This window comes from Asterias amurensis, chromosome 6, assembly GCF_032118995.1.
Source record: "Asterias amurensis chromosome 6, ASM3211899v1".
In the NCBI taxonomy this organism is placed as follows: domain Eukaryota; kingdom Metazoa; phylum Echinodermata; class Asteroidea; order Forcipulatida; family Asteriidae; genus Asterias; species Asterias amurensis.
The window spans coordinates 16,686,524-16,706,994 of NC_092653.1; the positions used below are offsets into that span (position 1 = coordinate 16,686,524).

At 38.9% G+C, this 20,471-nt stretch overlaps 1 protein-coding gene across 1 annotated transcript in view; it reads left to right on the forward strand.

The window, feature by feature from the left end:
* The window catches only part of LOC139938036 (peripheral-type benzodiazepine receptor-associated protein 1-like), a 236,645-nt gene that overhangs the window by 197,145 nt on the left and 19,029 nt on the right, over window positions 1-20,471 (forward strand). Inside the window, exons 19-27 of the mRNA XM_071933389.1 lie at window positions 5,737-5,812; window positions 9,387-9,434; window positions 10,226-10,399; window positions 13,557-13,804; window positions 14,393-14,663; window positions 15,264-15,425; window positions 16,095-16,211; window positions 18,596-18,772; window positions 19,499-19,671. Of these exons, the coding sequence (XP_071789490.1) occupies window positions 5,737-5,812; window positions 9,387-9,434; window positions 10,226-10,399; window positions 13,557-13,804; window positions 14,393-14,663; window positions 15,264-15,425; window positions 16,095-16,211; window positions 18,596-18,772; window positions 19,499-19,671 (1,446 nt within the window). The remainder of the gene's footprint in view (window positions 1-5,736; window positions 5,813-9,386; window positions 9,435-10,225; window positions 10,400-13,556; window positions 13,805-14,392; window positions 14,664-15,263; window positions 15,426-16,094; window positions 16,212-18,595; window positions 18,773-19,498; window positions 19,672-20,471) is intronic.

The window sequence follows — 20,471 nt, forward strand, 5'->3', positions numbered from 1 at the left end:
CCCCTCCGCAATGCATGAAAACAAAGTATGCCGTCAACTTTGTAGAGTTGAAGTGAATGAATTCCTTCAGAACCTGCCCTTTCTATCCCCTTTAAAGGAATGAAAGAGATACTTGTGGTTTCTGTTCTACCTAACAGGCATGGCTTCTATAACCTACCCATTCAATTTACCCCGCTGTTTTCGAAGCTTAAAGGCAGTGGATGCTATTGGTAATTACTCAAAATAATTCTTAGCATAAAACCTCACTTGGTAACGAGTAATCAAGAGCTGTTGATAGTATAAAACATTGTGAGAAACAGCCCACTCTGAAGTGACGTAGTTTTCGAGAAAGAAGTGATTTTCCATGAATATGATTTCAAGACCTCAGAATTAGAATTTGAGGTCTCGAAATCAAGCATCTGAAAGCACGCAACTACGATGACCAATACGATAACCAACTACGATGACCAATCGAGCTATAGTGTCCAGTGTCTTTAAAGGTGTTATACAGGATTGATAAGGATAACAGCAATCTTTTACTTTTAGTATGGATTATGATGTTCATGCTAGAAACATTTCTTTTTGTGAAATATTTCCCGAGAGAAGATTAATCTTAGCGTTATTTTTTAAATCGACGACTGGTTTGTTATTTCAAGTATACGGTTGATCACACAAAGCATGAAAAGTTTCTGTGACTACTTTGTCAGCTCTACCAACCCTGTTTATGCCTTTAAATTTTGTCTAACAGGAGTTGGGTTGTATTGGCAGCAGCAGTTGTCCTATTTATAAATGAGTCGCTTATACACTTTATGAAGAATATTAATTTTGGTTTTTACCCATACACAGATGTGTGTTAGCACTGTATACTCAGTACTTTCCCGAGTCCTGTGAAAAAATATCACAGGCATGTTACTCAGGTGGGATTGGAACCCACGACCCTTGCAAGGGTCAGAACCCAAGGGATTCGAACCCAAGGGTCGTGGGTTTGAATACCACTAACATGCCACTAACATGCCTGTGATATTTGTTCACTGGACTCGGGAAAGTACTGAGTATGCAGTGCTAACACACATCAGTGTATGGGAAAAAACCCAAATTGATTTTCTTTATCCCCAATGCAAATTTAACATCACTTTATAAAGCTTAACAAATCGGGGGCGGGTTTCATTGCTCTGTTTGTCTGACTTAGTTCCGGGCCTTATGCACATATTTTTGTAGTAAGCATTACCATTTTACACTAAAAATTTCACTTGTAGTTTCAGCAAAGATTAGTGGTCATGACTCGTCATTCTTTGAACAATAGTTTTGTGTAAATAGTTGCGTCAGTCAAAAAACATTGTATAAGAGTGTTTGTGTGTTCAGGTTGATCTATAAGGTTTATCGCGATTCAGAACCGCAATGCGTTATGGGTAGGCAGATGGGGCAGTTTGCTCTGCGATTTAGTTGTCATATGCACGACTCGCTCACGCATCCCCTATATCTTTGTGTTGGTTCAACAGCGTCCTCTCTTGATATTTTGCTATTCGCGATAAAACTTATGGATAATAATAATAATGAATTGGGGATTGTACACTGTACATTTAACCTCTAGATTCATGCACCTGTCGCTCAGATTTCTTATCTTGCAAAGCCTATCTCTCTATAACCCTGTGACTGCACATGCGTACAATAGCGCCCTCAACTTGCTGTGTGCGCGTGTGTGTGGGGCTTTCTATAGATATATATATATACATGTATAGGCCCTATTCCCTGCATGATCACTCATTCCAGTACTGTTTTCTATTGCATGATCCTCATCTATAGGAGTCAGAATGGGTGAGTGTAAACCAGAGTCGCTCTAATCTCTGTCTTAAAGGCAGTGGACACTATTGGTAATTGTCAAAGACTAGCCTTCATAGTTGGTGTATCTCAACATATGCACAAAATAACAAACCTGTGAAAATTTGAGCTCAATCGGTCATCAAAGTTGCGAGATAATAATGAAAGAAGAAAACACCCTTGTCACCTGAAGTTGTGTGCGTTTAGATAGTTGATTTCAAGACCTCAAGTTCTAAATCTGAGGTCTCAAAATCAAACTCGTTGAAAAAAAAATTCTTTCTCGAAAACTATGGCACTTCAGAGGGAGCCGTTTCTCACAATGTTTTATACCATCAACCTCTCCCCATTACTCGTCACCAAGAAAGGTTTTATGCTAATAATTTTTTTGAGTAATTACCAATAGTGTCCACTGCCTTTAAAGGCAGGGTGTACTTTTGATAATTACTCCGAAAGCTATAACGACCATCAAAACTTACTTGGTAAGTAGCACTTAAAGAGTGCTCTGAAAAAGAGTACTACTGTTACACCTGTTTCAGTGAGGCGCTACAGAGTCGCGCTGAACCAAAAGTTTGACGTCTGAAACAGTTAGGAGCGACTGGATGCGCTAGGAGTCGAAAAGATCAACTGTTATTGCAGTCAGTCGGACTGACTCTGGAGCGTCTTGGTTTTCAGATGTCGATCTTGCTATGAGCTGAGCCAATGTAAATGATATTTTAAACTCACCTGTCTGAAACCCATTGGATTGACCTAGAGTCACTCCTAATCTATTTGGTTCTATTTGAGAACTCTGGATATAATAAAAACATTGTTACAAACGAGCCAGTTCGATGTGATGTAGTTTTTGTGAAAGAGTTCATTACTCACATGAAAATTTCAACTGAGAATGGCTTCAGTTCTCAGCCATCTGAAAGTACCGATTCTATGCAGCAAGTGCTTTGTTTCTTTCATTACTGTTTTTGCAACTTTCTTGTTCAATTGAGCTCGAATGTTCACCGGTTTGTTATTTGTATGCGTACATGGGATACAATAAGTGAGAATACTGGTCTTTGATGATTACCAAAAGTATACCCTGCCTTTAAAGCATTTGTCTTGGCCCTCATATAATGTTGCAGTTTGCTTTGTGTTTCAGCTATCTTGTCTATTTTGTGCATCTCTCTTTCTCTTTCTCTCTCCCTTGGAGGCCATAGACCCCCCCCCCCCCTCGACATCACCAATTATTGGCTGAGAATTGTGCGCAGCACATACATTTTTATTTTATGACCTCGCGAGCCAATGCAAGGGGGTCTATAAAGAACATACTGCGGAGCAACTTAATTTAGTCTGTTGCCGGGCATAAACTGTTTACTGTCAGTTTCCTAGGAGTTTGTCTTTTTTTTCTCCGATTTAACATGGTTTTTTTCTTCCCCGAAACACATTGTATATGACATTATAGTTTTTTCTAGCTTAAAGGCAGTGGACACTATTGGTAATTACTCAAAATAATTGTCATCATAAAACCTTTCTTGATTACGAGTAATGGGGAGAGGTTGATAGTAAAAAACATTGTGAGAAACAGCTTCCTCTGAAGTGACATAGTTTTTGAGAAAGAAGTCATTTTTCACGAATTTGATTTCGAAACCTCAAGTTTAGAACTTGAGGTCTCGAAATCAAGCATCAGAAAGCACACAACTTCATGTGACAAGGGTGTTTTCTTCTTTCATTATTATCTAGCAACTTCAACGACCGATTGAGCTCAAATTTTCACAGGTTTGTTATTTTTTGCTGATGTTGAGATACACCAACTGTGAAGACTAGTCTTTGACAATTACCAATAGTGTCCACTGTCTTTAAAGTTTTCTTGATGGAAAATAAGAACGAACTTCCTCTCGCCTGACCTAAATTGTTCCATTCAAAATTTTAGTTTTTTAGGGAGGTACAATGTTAATGGTCTTCTTTTGCCTTTTCGTCTTTCTTCTTATTGTGTCCAAACAAGTTCGATGCTGTGTTTCAGGCAGAGCTGAGCACAGTGCTTCTAGTCAAGTTGCCAAAAGCAATCAACTCTACTCAATTTATTACTTCTTACCAACACACATGTATACGACTTGAATATTTTCTGTGTAACTTATATTTCATTGAGACTATAAAAAAACCACAACAACCATAAGTCTTCTCTCCTGAGCATACAGTATATAATCACTTTCCATATTCAACGATTGGATATTCAACACTATGGCTGTGTTAATAATTTGAGCGCTTGTGTCAAAATGCCAAAAAAGATGGTGTTTATTGGGAACTGTCTTGTTTGCGTTGTACAATCCCTTCAAGGTATTAAAGACACTGGACACTATTGGTAATTGTCAAAGACTAGTCTTAACAGTTGGTGTATCTCAACATATGCATAAAATAAGAAACCTGTGAAAATTTGAGCTCAATCGGTCGTCAAAGTTGCTAGATAATAATGAAAGAAGAAAACACCCTTGTCACATGCAGTTGTGTGCTTTCAGATGCTTGATTTCGAGACCTCAAGTTCTAAATCTGAGGTTTCTAAATCAAATTCGTGGAAGATAATTTCGTTCTCGAAAACTACATTACTTCAGAGGGAGCCGTTTCTTCAACTATTTTAAGTAATTACCAATTAAGTCCACTGCCTTTAAACATTTAAAATGTTTCTTCCATTTGCCTGTGTTTGATTGCTGAGTATAATCTTTTGCATGATACATGTATGAAGTGATACATGAACAGCAGAGGCAACTTATCAGTTATTAATTGCATTTGCTTTCTTCATTTCATTATTCTTTCACTTTGAACTGATTTACATGCACCCTGCAAGCCGCTATTTAAGTTTGTAAGGATTCTATTTTTATGTTATTTGGGGGAACCATTGTGTTTGCTTTATATCTTTGTAATAACACTTTTTATTGTTGTCTTTTGATTGATATTATTAATTGCTCGTTTTATATTGATGATTTTATGGGAATATTGTTTTGTGTTCACAGCAGGCTGTTTTTGCAACTTTAATTGGAGGGGGGAAGCAATACTAGTCAACAGCTGGAACGATTTTTATTTCTCTTTCTCAGTGTGAAATTGCACTTGTTGTTAATGTTTTAATCTACACCGCAGCTCGGCTGATTGTAGACTATGGTCCAGAACATTCTAATTGATTTTACAAGTGCAATAATTGTCTTTATTTTATGTTGATCGAATGGATTTGTTTTGACTGGCATTGTTAACGACCAAGTTCCACCATTTGTGTTGATAGATAACATTGAATGTTGTCATATTTTCTGCTTTCTTGTTGTTAGTGATTTGTTACATTTGTCCCTAACAAACTGATATTACTAAAAAACCATATTGAAAAAGAAATAATTTCCAAAGTGAAAACTATTGACTTTGTTTTACTGTATGATAACATAAATTAGCCTCTCAATCAAATGTGCTGACTACATTCACAAATGCATACAGGCACTACTGGTTGGCAAACTCCATATACTTGGCACTATAAGCATACACAGAAGCTCGTATGCATGACGCCACCATCAGCCTCCTACAAAAAGGAGTGCTGTTCCCTCATTTTGCCATCCAGTAGTAGAGTTAAGCCCAGTTCATACTTCCCAGTGAATTCAAAGCAAGTTTTTGTGACCCAATAACTAGATCGCACTGTTTTTGAAATTGTGAAGCGAGAAAACTTACATTTGCAGGAAGTTTGGACCGGGCTTTAGTGTGCACGCGATGTGCAATTTTTATTTCATTCATAATGGGACTGATTGACTAACCTGACAATTGTGAATTTTTAGTTCAAACAACATACATGTCGTATTCTAGCTAATCAGTTTCAAGTCAATTTATATGCAGTTAAATGCTAACATAAGAAAGCTGTCAACACTGTTTCATGTATTTCATAAAGTTTTGATTACTTGGTTTTGATTAATTCTTTGACATATGTGTTTTCCCCTTCATCAGGATGGTTTCTATGAAGGAGAGTTGATGGATGGACAGAGAGGCCTGGTACCCTGCAATTTCATCGAGAGAGTTGCAGGTACACACTCAATGAACTTATTTGGAGCACGGTTACCACTGATACCATTCAACAATAGACCCTTTGCATGTGACGTCACAAACTCAAACAGCACCCTCACTGGGGTCAAAAAGCACCCTCACTGGGGTCAAAAAGAACCCTCACTGGGGTCAAAAAGCACCCTCACTTGGGTCAATAAGAACCCTCACTGGGGTCAAAAAGCACCCTCACTGGGGTCAAAAAGCACCCTCACTGGGGTCAAAAAGCACCCTTACTGGGGTCAAAAAGCTTCCTCACTGGGGTCAAAAAGTACCCTCACTGGGGTCAAAAAGCACCCTCACTGGGGTCAAAAAGTGCCCCTGATGGAGTCAAAGATTGGATGATAGCTGTTCTTTGCGCAAAAAAAAGCATTTCGCGTTCTGCAAGGAGTCTATTGCCTCCAGTGCCTTGGTGCCCTTTGAAATGTTCCAATAGAATTTGTATGCACTTAAAAGAACCCAGTTACACTTGCTAAGAGAAGGTTTTCCCCCGGTGTTTCTGACATTGGCTGTTTAATGTGCCTGGGACTTTTTAAACCTTGAGAGCTATTCACACCACAGAAATTTAACTTGGGTCCCTTGTTAAAGTTTTGCAAGAGGACTTGAACGGTAGAAACAATTGTTGTCCTTTCACACGAGGTTCATTTTGTAAAACTTAACAACCCAGCTGCAATCATGACAATTTAGCAAGGGACCCTTGCTTAATTGCCCTCGTTTGAAAGGGCTTTTGGATGGTGCTTCATAGGTCACATAGTTATAAAAAAAGCTCTGCTTATCCTGACCCCCCCCCCCTAAAAAACAAAAACAAATAAGGAGCATTTTGATTCATTCTATGGATGTGAGAAAGCTCTGTAAGGACCCAGTATTATTATTATTATGGTCATGTCACTCAAGGCAATTTACAGGCAACCAATTTTGGGCAATCTCCAAGAAGAGAATCAATTGAAATTTGACAGTTCACATATTCGTAAGACATTGTTTCAAAGATTACTCATGTGCTATCAAAGTGGTCTTGTAGCATTGCACTGCAGGTGGTTGTCTCAAGGCTGGCTGTACAAGTTGCCTTGTGTGACAAGACCCTTAGAATTGAAACATCAGACCGTTGGAAATGTTTTGCAATTTTGATTCTTTTACAACATGGAATGTTTTGAACTGCAGTTTCCCTTTTCCCTGTTTGCCGTGATGATTTTGCAAGATTGGTCTGACATCCGATATGTTCTTTTTCGTTGATGGATTACTTTCTTTCTTTTTGTTTTTTTTCTTTTGCTCTGTGGTGTTATGTTGTGTCCCCGTGTGTGTTTGCGTTTTGTCACTCTTGTGATTCTAGGTACCAAAGATTTGATAGACCCGAGAGGTAACCATGACAACTCAATAATCTCTGAAACTGCGTAATAGATCTGCACTGTCTGACATAAAGCACCCTTTTATTTCAATTGTTGAATGCACTCCATGCATGTCTCTTACAGTAACACAATAGTGGGTACAGTGAGCCGTGTACTTGGTCTCAAGAACATAGTTTTAAGCCCGGTTCATACTTCCTGCGAATGCGAATGCGAAGCGAATCTGACGTCACCACCCTCCTTTTCACACCGATATTCACAAGTGAGTTGCCCAGAGTTGAACTGCTGCGAATTATTCGTTTGCGAATTTGTGACGTCAACATTCGTATCGCATTCGCATTCGCAGGAAGTATGAACTTGGCTTCAGCCAGAGGGGTGTCTTTTGGACGCCCTATTTTAAATTTGGACACCCTGTTGTAATAATAATGGCTTCTTATATAGCACTCAGGTCCGTCACGCAGTAACGCTCATGGCGCTCCATTATTATTACCCCTGGTCACTGGGCCTTAAATCATTTCATAAACCATCTCAGCTCCCTGGGGAGCATACAGCCTGTGCCGCCAAATATGTAGCGCACTAAGCTAGTCATCCAATCACAAGAACCAACTCTGCCCTCACAGGTACCCATTTACCCCTGGGTGGAGAGAAGTAATTATAGTTAAGTGTCTTGCTCAGGGACACAAGTGTCATGACCGGGATTTGAACCCACACTCTGCTGACGAACAGAATCACCAGAGCTTGAATTTGGTGCTCTTATCCGCTCGGCCATGACTTCCCACAACATTTACATGTACATGTACATGTACATGTGTTGTATGTCAACATTTTTAGATACCCTTTTACCAAATCATGGCTAAAATCTTGCTCTTTCCACGAAGCAGTGTGTATTTTTTCAATGCTTGGCATTCTTTTCAGTTCTAAAATTGTCCCCTTGGTCTCAAATGAAACGTTTACAAAAACGTGTAGCTTTCTGTTCAGTGCATGACAGTATTTTAAGGAATACCACAGGTATAAATTTAGTTTGTATTCAGCACTTTATACTCAGTTCTTTACCTGAGTTTTGTGAACAAATATCCAATGGCAAATAACTCGGTAGGGATTCGAACCCACAACCTTTGCATTGCTAGAACAGATGTCTTACCACTATACCATTGAGCTAGCCCGGTGGCTAGAGGCAGTTTGATCTTCCTGGACTTACTTTGTGTATCCACATTTTGAAACAAGATGATGTTGCTGTCTTGAGCTGATGTGTTCAATTTATTACTTCTGTATGCATGGGTATGATACATGTAGTTTCTCATTGGATTTTAGCTTGGTTGCATCTTGTAGATCTGCATCTTGTCTTAAGAACACAGTTTTTCTGAACTTGTTGCTCGTACCAATAAGTGACCTATCTGTCAAAAATCACAACTTTTTTTAAATACATATTATTAATATACTCATAACTGTTGACAATAACAGTAATATTGATAACCCCTCTGAAATTGTGATAATATTTACAAACTTCTTTACAGCAATAACTGTAAAGAAGTGCCTGCTTTACTCTCATCCATAATTACAAATGAATTATATAGCAACTTCCTATAACCACGCAGCTCACATAGGATTGACCCATTCACACTCAGATTGTGCAAGGCATTAAATGGTGGAGCTTAGTAGATCAATGTGTAAACTAAAGTGTCTCTTCGTGAAAAACTCAAATTAATCCAGGTCATACAAGGTGTCCTTTTTGTGAAAACTCAAAATGCAGAGTATATGTTTTTGGCACCATGCCAGTGCTACATGTATGTACTCTAAAAAAAAAATTAATTAAAAATGCAAAAATTGTGAAAGCTCTCAGAAACTGTTAATTTTGTTAAACTTGTATGTGCTAATTAGTGTAGTTACAAAACCTTAACATTTTATCACTTAAAACTTTTAGAAAATGTGGATGTATGATGACATCCAAATTGTGTAAAATAACTAATTTGCCAAAATTAATGCTTTCTTTTAAGAATTCATGAAAACAGTGTTGATAGAAATGTTGCACGAACAAAATTTTCAAATAGTTTTAAATAACTTTTACATACATATTATCCTGTTTCTAATTGCATGAATCAAGCATGCGGATTGCACCATTCTGTAAATTCCATGAAACATTAGTCATGTAGTGCTTGATTTTTATCTCAATTTTTCATCTGGAATTATTTTCATCTGGAATTATTTTCTTTTCTACAGAGGAAGATCTGCCTGGTTTTATGAACAGCAATGCAATGGAAAGCGATGGTAAGATTCTAAAACTTAGCCAACTTGAAAAACATATACAGTGTATATATATATACATGTAGATTTTTACTTCCGTTTGCAGTGTTTTATTTTATTACATAACAGGATGAGATAGGCAACTTCCTATCCGTAATTATTGTTAAAGGAACGTTACAGAATTGGTAAGAAACAAAAATCGTGAAGATCACAGATTCTCATAAAACTTACACAGTCTAATGATGATGATAGTTGAAAACATCCCTTGAAATATTTCTGTCTGAAATGTCATATTTGATGAGAAATAAATAATCTAACTTCGCGTTTGGAGTTGATCGCTCAGTGAGCGTTTTATTCATTTTTATTTTGGCATCTCAAACTTCTACAGGTTTGTCAGTTTATGTATATGGTGGAGTACATAAAGTGCTTACACTGCCAGCAATTGTTTTGTTAGCAAAAAACAATTCTGTAATGTTCCTATAAGTTTTAGATCCGGGAGGAAAACAAAAATGGGGGAAAACCCATACATTGAGGTAGGGACTGAAGACCCAATCTTTATGCAAGGCTCTGGTCTGAGATGGGACTTCCTAAATGTATTTTATGGTATTCTGCTAAACTATGACTGGATGCAAGCTTACGAATAACAATTAAATGTTGTGGTGATGAATGGACATATTTTTTGGAGTAAAAAATATAATAAACTTTGATATAGATTATAAGTGAAAAATTAGTAGCACTAACCCAATGATTCTATCTAGGAATTATTGTCCAATGTCTTCTTTAAAATCAATCTCTATTTGTGCATGGTGTGCTAGCTTCCAAACTGGACTCCCTCGGTTCTTCCGGCAAATACTCAGTAGAGGGTGCACTTCCCACATCAATTAAACCTTCCCATGATGCCTTGCTTCCTGACACGCCCGCTGCCATTGGTGGGAGCGTTGCCGTGGGCGATGCTGGGGAGGCGGAGTCAAATGTCGCTCAGAAAAAAGGTTTCAAATATTTTGATGGCTCTTTTCTTGGTGTTTTGCAACTACTGTCGGATGCTTATCTATTGTCAAGTGGTACTGTGCCATTGGGTGTTGTGGAGTTTTAGCGGTGGTTTTTAAAGTATTTTTTTGTGAAGTGCTGGTTATGGTGCTGTAAGTTAAATTAAATATTTATTTGTTTATTGATTTGCTGTTGCATGCTTCAAATAGTTTATAAAAAATCTTTAGTTGAATGGTAATGATTGATCATCAAATTGGAACTTCAATACACTTTGCATGTTTAAATAAAATGTTGGTAGTGGGGAGACCAGATGGTGTGGTAGCTAGATGCCACGATATGTTATTTTGTTTCCCTCGAAACAACATTTTGAGGAGTCAAAGTAATATTTTGAGGGAACAAAATGGTTTGAGGGAACAGTATTTTGAACTAAATCAACTTTTTCGTTTGCATGTTGGGGGGATTATTTTATGGTGGTGGAGAGGGGGAGGAGTTGACTAGACACAACCTCGTTCCCAGGGCTGATCGATCTCACCGCGCCATTTTTTCCCAGCATGCCTTGCTCGATCATAACCCCTGGAATTGGCAAATTTAAATGTGCTATATCCTAGCACCATTAAATGAGCCATAAATGAGCGTACATATTCAATCTTTTCTATGGGCGCACGCATGTCTTTCGTCTCAAAGAATGTTTTTGTTTTTAAAAAACGTGTTCGTGTCATAAAAAACGGGGGCGTGATCAACATGCAACTATCTTAAAACTACGCGCACTCGCACTTGACATATAATGCATAACCAATTTCCTTAGCCAATCAGCGGTGTTTCCCAGTGTCTTTTATGCTGTTGTTGGTTGCTCTTTTTAACGTTTTTTCTTCATAACTTCCATGGGTGATGATAGATGCTTACGCAGATTAACAATCCTGTGTTTATTTTAGACACAATCTGTACAATGACCTCCTTATAACACTTGTACCAAAATGCCCATAGAGACCAAAAAGACTGAAGGCTTGACAAACTTGACCTTTCACATAAGAAGGTCAAATTAAAAATCGTGACTGATTTGGAATTTTCCAATCTGGTATTCAAGTTCTAAACCAAAAACAAAATTTTCTTTTATTTTTTGTTGAAATTTTTACTGACAAATTTTGATTAAAGAAGTGAACAATGTCTTCACCTTTTGTGATAAATTTACAGAAATGAATGGTCTCTAGAGGGTTATTACCATAGAGTTATATATAAGAACAAGAGGGCGCACTGGTGATGCTTCTTGCACAAACGCGACGGGACCGCAAGATGACAAGCGCGCCATTCTGTACGCGCGTAGAATATGAAATACACGTTTGAGTTTTTTTTTATTGAATGCTCACGCGATGCCGTTTGTTCAAGTTACAAAATGGCCGCACAAACACACGCTGTGAGATAGCTGTTTTGTCAACTTAGAAAATGGCCGCCTGCGTGCATGTCGGGGCGCGTATATAGGCCAGTGCGCCCTCTAGTTCTTATATATAACTCTATGGTTAATACACAACTGTTTAGGGACAATCGAATGGTGGTTTCCGAAACCTTCCTAGATCTATGAGCTGTACACCATGGGTTCCTTCCAAGACAAATACAATAGACCCTTCCCATGAAATATGTAAATTGCACATAGCGCGTGCACACTAACGTTTTGGTTGGCAAAATGAGGGAACATCGCGCTGTTTTGTACACGGCTAATGGGTGCGTGACGCAGATGCGATTGCGCGTCTGCTTAATGCACAACTCTATGGCGTTTGCCAACCAACAGGGTCTGTACGCATGGGTGAATGTGATTAGCGTATTTCATGGGAAGGGTCCATTGGTACTTCCAGGGGGGGGGGGGGGGGGGGGGCTACTGCGGGTCTTTTCTTGCAAGTTTTTATTCCTCCATTCAATTAATTTTGCTGTTTGCGAGTGGTGGCTCCTTGTTTTGTTGTGTCTTCTTTTTATACATTCATTAAACTATTTGTTTGTGTACAATTTATCTAAGGGCAGATGATGGGTTATTTATTGTTCATGTTTTACAAGACTAAATTGTGTTTACTCTAAGTCTGACTGGCTTGACTTCCTGCAGAGGGAGCCATGATGACTATCCTGCAGCTCTTACATACTTGAGATATTGCTTGAGAGGTTTAAAGGCACTGGACACTATTGGTAGTTGTCAAAGACCAGTTTTCTCAACATATGCACAAAATAACTAACCTGTAATCAACAATTTGAGCTCACATGCTCGTCGAGTTGCAAGATACGTAATAATGAATGAAAAAAACACCATTGTCACACGAAGTTGTGTGCTTTTAGATGGTTCATTTCGAGACCTCAAATTCTAAATCTAAGGTCTCAAAACCAAATTCGTGGAAAATTACTTCTTTCTCGAAAACTATGTCACTTCAGATGGAGCCGTTTCTCACAATGTTTTATACCATCAACCTCTTCCCATTACTCGTGATCAAGTAAGGTTTTATGGTAATAATAATTTTGAATAATTACCAATAGTGTCCAGTGCCTTTTATCTTGTGGAAAGATTTTGACATTTATCAAGACAAATACACATCCCAATCACGAAATACTACGGTATATGATCAATATTTACTCCTTCTTTATTTGCAATTGGGGTAGTGTCATTTCCCCCTGTTTGTTCATGTGTTGTCAAGGTAAACTGTACGTGGTTATTTTTGTTAAGCAAAGCTGCATGTTGTATGTGATTTATTATTTAAAATTGATGTGTTGTATTTTTTTAAGGTGTTTTCTGTAAAAGCGTACACAAAATTATATACATGTAGGTCTCATACTTCAAAGCGTAGCTCCACATAAATTGCAGGAAAAAGCACTGAGCGCTTGATACGCCACTACGGCTGTGATCAAGCGCTGTATACTTGTAAGAACTCAGTATTATATATATACAGTTATTATCCAAGTCAAAAACATTTTTGGTGTTGAGTTACGCTAATATGCACATGAAGACTATTCCAAAGAATTAGAGCAGCGTAAGAAACAACTTTGACCGCAAAAGATGTAAGAACCTCTTCTTGTAGTCGATGCTGAAGAAGTTCAGATAAATAAGCAGGAGATTAACATGTTTGAGCTTTGAAAGTTATCAACAGAATTTTACAAATTGTGCACAATTCCATCCTATTCCTCCAGATGATATGAATGACTTGGAATTCAACAGCGAGGAAGAAGATCTGAACCGAGGCAATCTCAACCACTTTGCCGGTGATCTCCAGAGTTTCAATAGGACCAACGAGCACCACAGTGACCTGGAGGACATCCCGGAGGTTGATGAGGTCGATAATGGGATCAAAGGTCATAGTCATGTCATAGCCCCAGAGGACGGATTGACCTCCTTGAGTGATATTGCGTCGGACTATGTGTTTGATGGTAGGATTAACGTCAATATTTGTATCGCTATTTATCATAATCTTTCTGGTAATGAAAGCAAATGACCCTTCAAAGTGAATGTCTCTGTTACCTAGGCATGAACATTTTAGACCTACAGCCCGGTTCACACTTCCTGCGAATGCGAATGCGAAGCAATTGTTGACGTCACAAATTCGCAACGAATAATTTGCAGCAGTTCAACTTTGCTCAACTCACTTGCGAATATCGCTGCGAAAGGAGGGTTATGACATCAAATTTACGTCAAATTCGCTTCGCATTCGCAGGAAGTATGAACCGGGCTTAAGACCTCAAATAGGGAAAACCACACAATCAGGTGGGTCTACAGGGGTAAAAGGCAGGGAAAGAAATGACTGAGCCAACCTGCTCCCCTTTTGTTACCCTCTTGTTTGAGCTGCAATTAGTCAAATTTCCATTTGTGGCCGGGATGGGCATTCCGGTACAAGACGTTTGCGCCCATAATGAGCATTCCATTACAAGACGTTTGCGCCCGCTTTGAGCATTTTTGTACAAGCTGCTTGCAGCTGCTATGGCCTCTAAAGTGTTAACCATCTAGTGTTTATTCATCCTGTTCTTGACAGTTCCCCTGTCCTAAGAAGCTAACCTTAGAGAGACAGCTCAAGAACAGCATCATCATCTCCTGGCTCTTGCCGGACACCATTGCGCCTCAAGAAGTCCACGAGTATCGCGTCTACGTCAACGGGCAGTTCCGCACCGCAACCAAGTGGGACGCCAAGACCAGAGCTCTGGTGGAGAACATCAGACCGTTGGAGACGTATCGGATCTCGGTCCGGACGGTTACATCCAAAGGAATGTCCGAGGATGCAGCGTGTACCATCATGATAGGGAAAGGTGGGTTGGAGATAAACCGTGTCAGAAAAGTCCTACTTGAGGTCTTCGTACATTATATTACAATACTGCTCCGAGGGAACAGGCATAGACAGGGTGTTGCACCAACGTTTACATACCTATGTTCCAACACACCTATGTTCCGATACCCTTATGATCTGAAACCCCTGGTGTAGTTTCCTGTTCCTGCCCTAACTTTAACCCTACAATGAAAACTACAAGGGGATTGTTGGAACAATGGGGTGTCCTAGAAAACAGGAATGTCGGCAACGGTGCTGTTTCAAGACTGCCCTTCAAGGTGACTTGATTTTCAAAATGCTTTATACTACCCAAACCTGCTGTACTTCTAGCCAAGTAAGTTTCTATTGCCATTAAATTTAGGAATAGTTACCAAATAAACCATTGCTTTAATGGGATGCAAATACAGAAACAGGGTTCCCCTCCATTCCACTTCACTTCGCTAGAAGATACATTTATGTTTTAACAGCATTTAAAAACTGGCCCACATTGCTTTTTTTTCTGGTGTTTGTTTTCTTTATGTAACTGGGTCAGTACAAAGCTTACTCAGACGCTCCTGCCCCTCGCCTCTTTTCTCGAATCCAGATGCATCAGCTGCTCCCAGCGAGTTGAAAGCGTCCAACGTGAGTCCGACATGCGCTGACATCAGCTGGTTACCAGGCAACAGTAATCTAGCTCATCAGGTGTCCGTCAATGGCAAGGAAACACAGCTGCTCAAGCCTAGTCTATATCGATATGCATTAACAGGTAGGAATATATAGAGCAATTTATCTAACAACTTAATAGGATTGGCTTTGGGGATAAAAGGAATATTAATTTTGGTTTGACCAATATACATCAATGTGTGTTAGCACTGTATACTCAGTACTTTCACGAGTTCTTCAAAAAAAAATCACAGGCATATTCTGATATAACACGAGTGGGATGCTGTGATTTTTTTCCCCCACAGAACTCGAGAAGGTACCGAGTATACAGTGCTTACACACATCGGTGTGAGGGTAAAACTAAAATTAAAATTATCTTCAATCAGGCTTGAATCCTTCATTCTGATTGGTCGATCCATGGCAACAAGGAGTGTGATATAAACATTTAGTGCACAGCCCATATCGAAACCTGCATGTTCTAACTATGTGCAGCGCTTTTATAAGCTTTACAGCAAATATAAGAAAAATAATGTCAATTCAAAAGTGGCGCGTTTGTGTCAAATTATGATCGTCAAATGCGTTGCTCTTGAATTGCGTTTCTAAAAGTTTCTTTCGGCCTCATTGGATATGGGACAGAGAAGTGCTATATTTTCCCGCATTCCACTCGCGCTTGTGTGATAACTTATATTATCTAACGATATGAATGAAGGGAATAAGTGTGAAAAGGGCTGTCGACTGATTTAGTGACTGTATAATGATTATTCCACTGCAGGTCTTTCGCCACTCTCAGTCTACAGAGTTAATGTTAGAGCCAAGAGTAGGAAGACGTCCCAAGACAACTCAAAGGAGAAACTAGCTGCAGAGATAGAATTCAAAACGCTGCCTGGAGGTAAAAACAATACACTAAATCCCGGTGCATACTTCCTGCGTATGCGAGTGCAAAGCGAATTCTGACATCACCAGAGAATATTACGCAGGAGTTGAGTACAAGTCGTCTGACACACATTATCAGTTCCGAATTTGTGAAGACAAAATTTGTATTGCATTTGCATTCCTAGAAGTATGAATCTGGCTTTATTTCAATCATAGGTTTGAAGGTGTTGTCACGGATTGTTGGTTTTTTTTCAACGTAAATCTGGCACAAATTTTAGGAAAGATATAACGAAAGCCACTCGGCCATGACACCATCATTTGCACAACTGAAACAATCAAATGTGCTGTACAGTTAACTTGTTGATTAAAGTGCACATTTTTCTGAGTATAAAAGGACAATCTGAACCAATTGATAATCTACCAAGTATGCAGTTGAACTAAATCATTCTTTGAATAATTTTCTGGGGTTTTCCTCTCACATCTAAAACTGAAACTTCCTTCCTTGTCTTCTTTACATTGGGCTCTTGATTAAGTTCACTTTTCTGAGAGTCCTTAGCTTCACAACCAGAATAAACAAAACAAAATAAAATGATAGAAGAGCAGGGACATTTAAAATAACTGTATATAAACAGAAACAATAATAAATAACCATTCCATTCCATTCCATTCAATAAACGTTCATACTCTTGCTGGGGAAAAAAAACTATTGTGAGAATTAAACAGTACATAGAAATTTAACAAATCTAAAGCGCATTAAATTATACCCCAAAAAACAATATGATCTAAAAGCAAATAATAAAATAATAGCAATAATAATAATAAATAACATTTGTATAACGCTTTCCACAGGCGTGGAAACAGAAATGCACTAACTTCTTTTGCATTGCAAGTTAACTCCATTGATATTAATTGTTATCACGCCCACATTCTCTCTTGCCTATCCCGTGTGGAAATCAGAGCCAAAGCGCTCGAAAAAGAAAAAGAGAAGCCTACCCTGTAAGTAAAGAGAACCCGTTCCCCACCAACCCTGCCCATGAAGAGACCTATAATGACTACTCCCCTATACTGATCCTAAACACTGTGTTTAGTTGCCTGATTGACATCACTATTTTTCGTTTGTTATGTTACCCAAAAAGCAGCAGGAATGTTTGTATTTTAACCCTGTACATTATTATTTTTACTATTGGTTTACTAAAATCAGACAAACGGGCAGAATCACAAAAATATTGAGCAAGGAGTAAAAACAGACATGAAGATCAAACACACAAAGGTTAATAAAGGGAATTTTAAAAGGATAGAGCATAAACACATCTCTAGCACTGAGGATACTGTACCCAAAAGATCCGTGGTATCTATAACTCCAGGGGCTACCTAAAAATGGAAGTACCATCATTCAATTTATTTTCTATGATCTGGATCCCAGTTTTAGACTTTTTGTCAGCAGTGACTGTCGCCCCTGATTTATACACCCGGGTTAAGAGAAGCAATATATGGGTACTTGGCCTGCTTGAGGAACGCTCGTGGACTCGGACTCGAGTGTTACGACCCGCATGAAAACCCCCACGCTGTTGACCAAGCCATCAGAACTTGAGTCCGATGCACTTGGCCACAACAATTTTGTGTAATTTTTTAGAAGAGATAAAAAACATTTTGTTTATTTATCACATCAGTAGTCAAATAAAATCGTGCATCAAGAGTATTAACAAGTAATTTTGTTATTTAAATGTGCACTTCCTAACAGCTATAACCTATTCCTAATAAAAAAATACCCCCAATGGGAGACTTTAGAACGCTAGGTGGCAGCAGACTTACCAGGTAAATTTTCATTGTTTACGTAGTTCTGAGCCTGCGCACATTACCAAGAACAATGGATTTATCTGGTAAGTCTGCTGCCACCAATTGCCCGAAGATCTCACATTGTTTTGGTTTATGATTTTTTTGTTCACCCCATGCCTGTTCATGTAGTATTTATAAAGCCACTTATTTCAAAATTAGTCTGCATTGAATTCCGTTTGATTAATTTTGCTTTTACCCTTACACCGATGTGTGTTATAGCACTGTACACTGTAGTACTTTCCCAAGTTCTGTGAAACAGTTTTTTTTTTCACAGAACTTGCAAAAGTACTGAGTATACAGTGCTAACACAAATTGGTGTAAGGGTAAAACCCGAAATTACAATTCTTTATCCCCGATGACAATTTAACATCTATTGAATTCCAATTTATTTTTCTGCTCATCCCTTGGGTTTAAATTCAATGATAACACACCCACTCTGTGAAATGAATGTTTACTTTCCAAGTTGTTGCGTAAATTCTGTAATTGAGCTTTCCCGTTATGACCTGATTTTGCGAAGCCTCACTTTCACATGACATTGACCCCTGTTATAATCTCATCAACCAGGTCTCCCCGATGCTCCGCTCGATGTACAAGTCCTGCCCGGTCCATCCACGGCCGTCTGTCTCGTAGAGTGGCTACCAGTCACAATCACTACATCGGGATTATCTAATGGTGCTGTGGTTACCGGTTACGCTGTGTATGCTGAGGATACCAAGGTCGCCGAGATATTTTCACCGACAGGTCAGTTTATTTTAAAATACTTCATTGCTCATGTTTTTTTTTTTTCAATAGGATTGTGCCATTGATGATACAGGATGGAATTTGACACATAGTTGTACATAGTCATACGAAAGGTATTTGGCCATAGGGACATTTCATGCTGTTTGGTTCGGGAATTCTTTTTCCTGACAGTCTAGGTCACCGGACCCGAGCTCTGGTGTTGTCACCAGCAGAGTGTGGGTTCAATTCCTAGTCATGACACTTGTGCGCTTGAGCAAGGCACTTAACCATAATTGCTTTTTAAAAAAGTTGGGAAGCCAGTGCATCCTGCTCTACCAGTCAGATTTCTATTATAAGAGGATGATACCCATACCTACATCCGTAAGGACTGTAAAGGGGGGAACCCTGTTTCAGCCCCAGGGGGGAGTAGGTGGCAAGCTGTCCCTGTTGACAGTTGATTTAGGTTATGCTCTACCTACCGACCTTCTACATAGTGGATGGTACCCATACCTACATCCTTATGAACCCTGTAGCCTAACCCTGTTTCAGCCCAAAACAGATAAGTGTAGCCCTCACCTTGAAGTGGTTGTCCAACCTTGTGAGTTGGGTAATATCTCAATAAAGAAATTGTTTTTAAATGGGTTTTTTTGACAATTGTTAGTTCTGTGCTTCAAATGATACAAAGGATGCTTTTTTAGATTAATTTAAATTATCTTTTCGTTTCTATGTGTTTTTTTATATTTGCAGCTGATCGTGTTTCTATGAGTCTGAATAAGATAAAGCTGTTATCAGCAAAAGACGTTGTCGTCCGTACCCTCTCTCCAAATGGTTTTTCTATCGATTCCGTGCCAGCTAGAATACCCCCTGCCTTACTAGAGGAGAGACGCGGAGATGCAACACTCAGAGCAATGGAAGCAAAGGTAGTTATATACAGACATGTTTAGTAGAGATATTGTGGACTTTCCTCGGGTGTTGTCCTATGATCCCTTTTGAAAAAATTTCCCTTGTAATATTTTTCATATTTTCCATAACAAAAAAGTTCCCTCAATTTAGCTCTTGTACGCCCAACCATACTGCCATGGAATCACTCGGACCATTTCATAGAGCTGCTTAGCGGCCGATTTTGTGCTTACTGCGCCAGTTTCCATTTCAAAGTGCTGCTAACTGTAGGCAAACGAAAAGGCATGCCAACTTTCCAGTATGAAAACGAATGATGAAACAAAGCAAATATATGTTGAATGCATAAGCTAGCTGCCTGATTTTCTTAATAATCTGTGAAATGCACTTACACTAAAGCAAATTTGTCTACTACAGTTAGCTCACAAATTTCCTTGCCATTAAGCAGTGCTATGAAATTGGCCCCTTTTCTTTTCTTTTCTGCCTCTCCAGAATTTTCCCATAGACTTTATGGGTTTTCAATGGAAGTGCCCTTTGAAAAATGAGACTAGCCTTTGGTACAAACTTGGGTGAGATTCGAACCCACAACCTTTGACTGTCAGGACACGAGCTGTCGGGACATGATCAGAGCATACATATCAGAACCAACATTACTCAAAAGAGATTTACACATGGTTCTACCTCAAACCTCACCTAACTAGTTTCCCACCATGTAAAGTTTCAAATCCTACTTGATAATCCTTATTCCCTCTACCTATTTGCAAGCTTTCTGTGATAGACTTCATGAGTTTTCAATGGAAGTACCCTTTGCTTGGGTGAGATT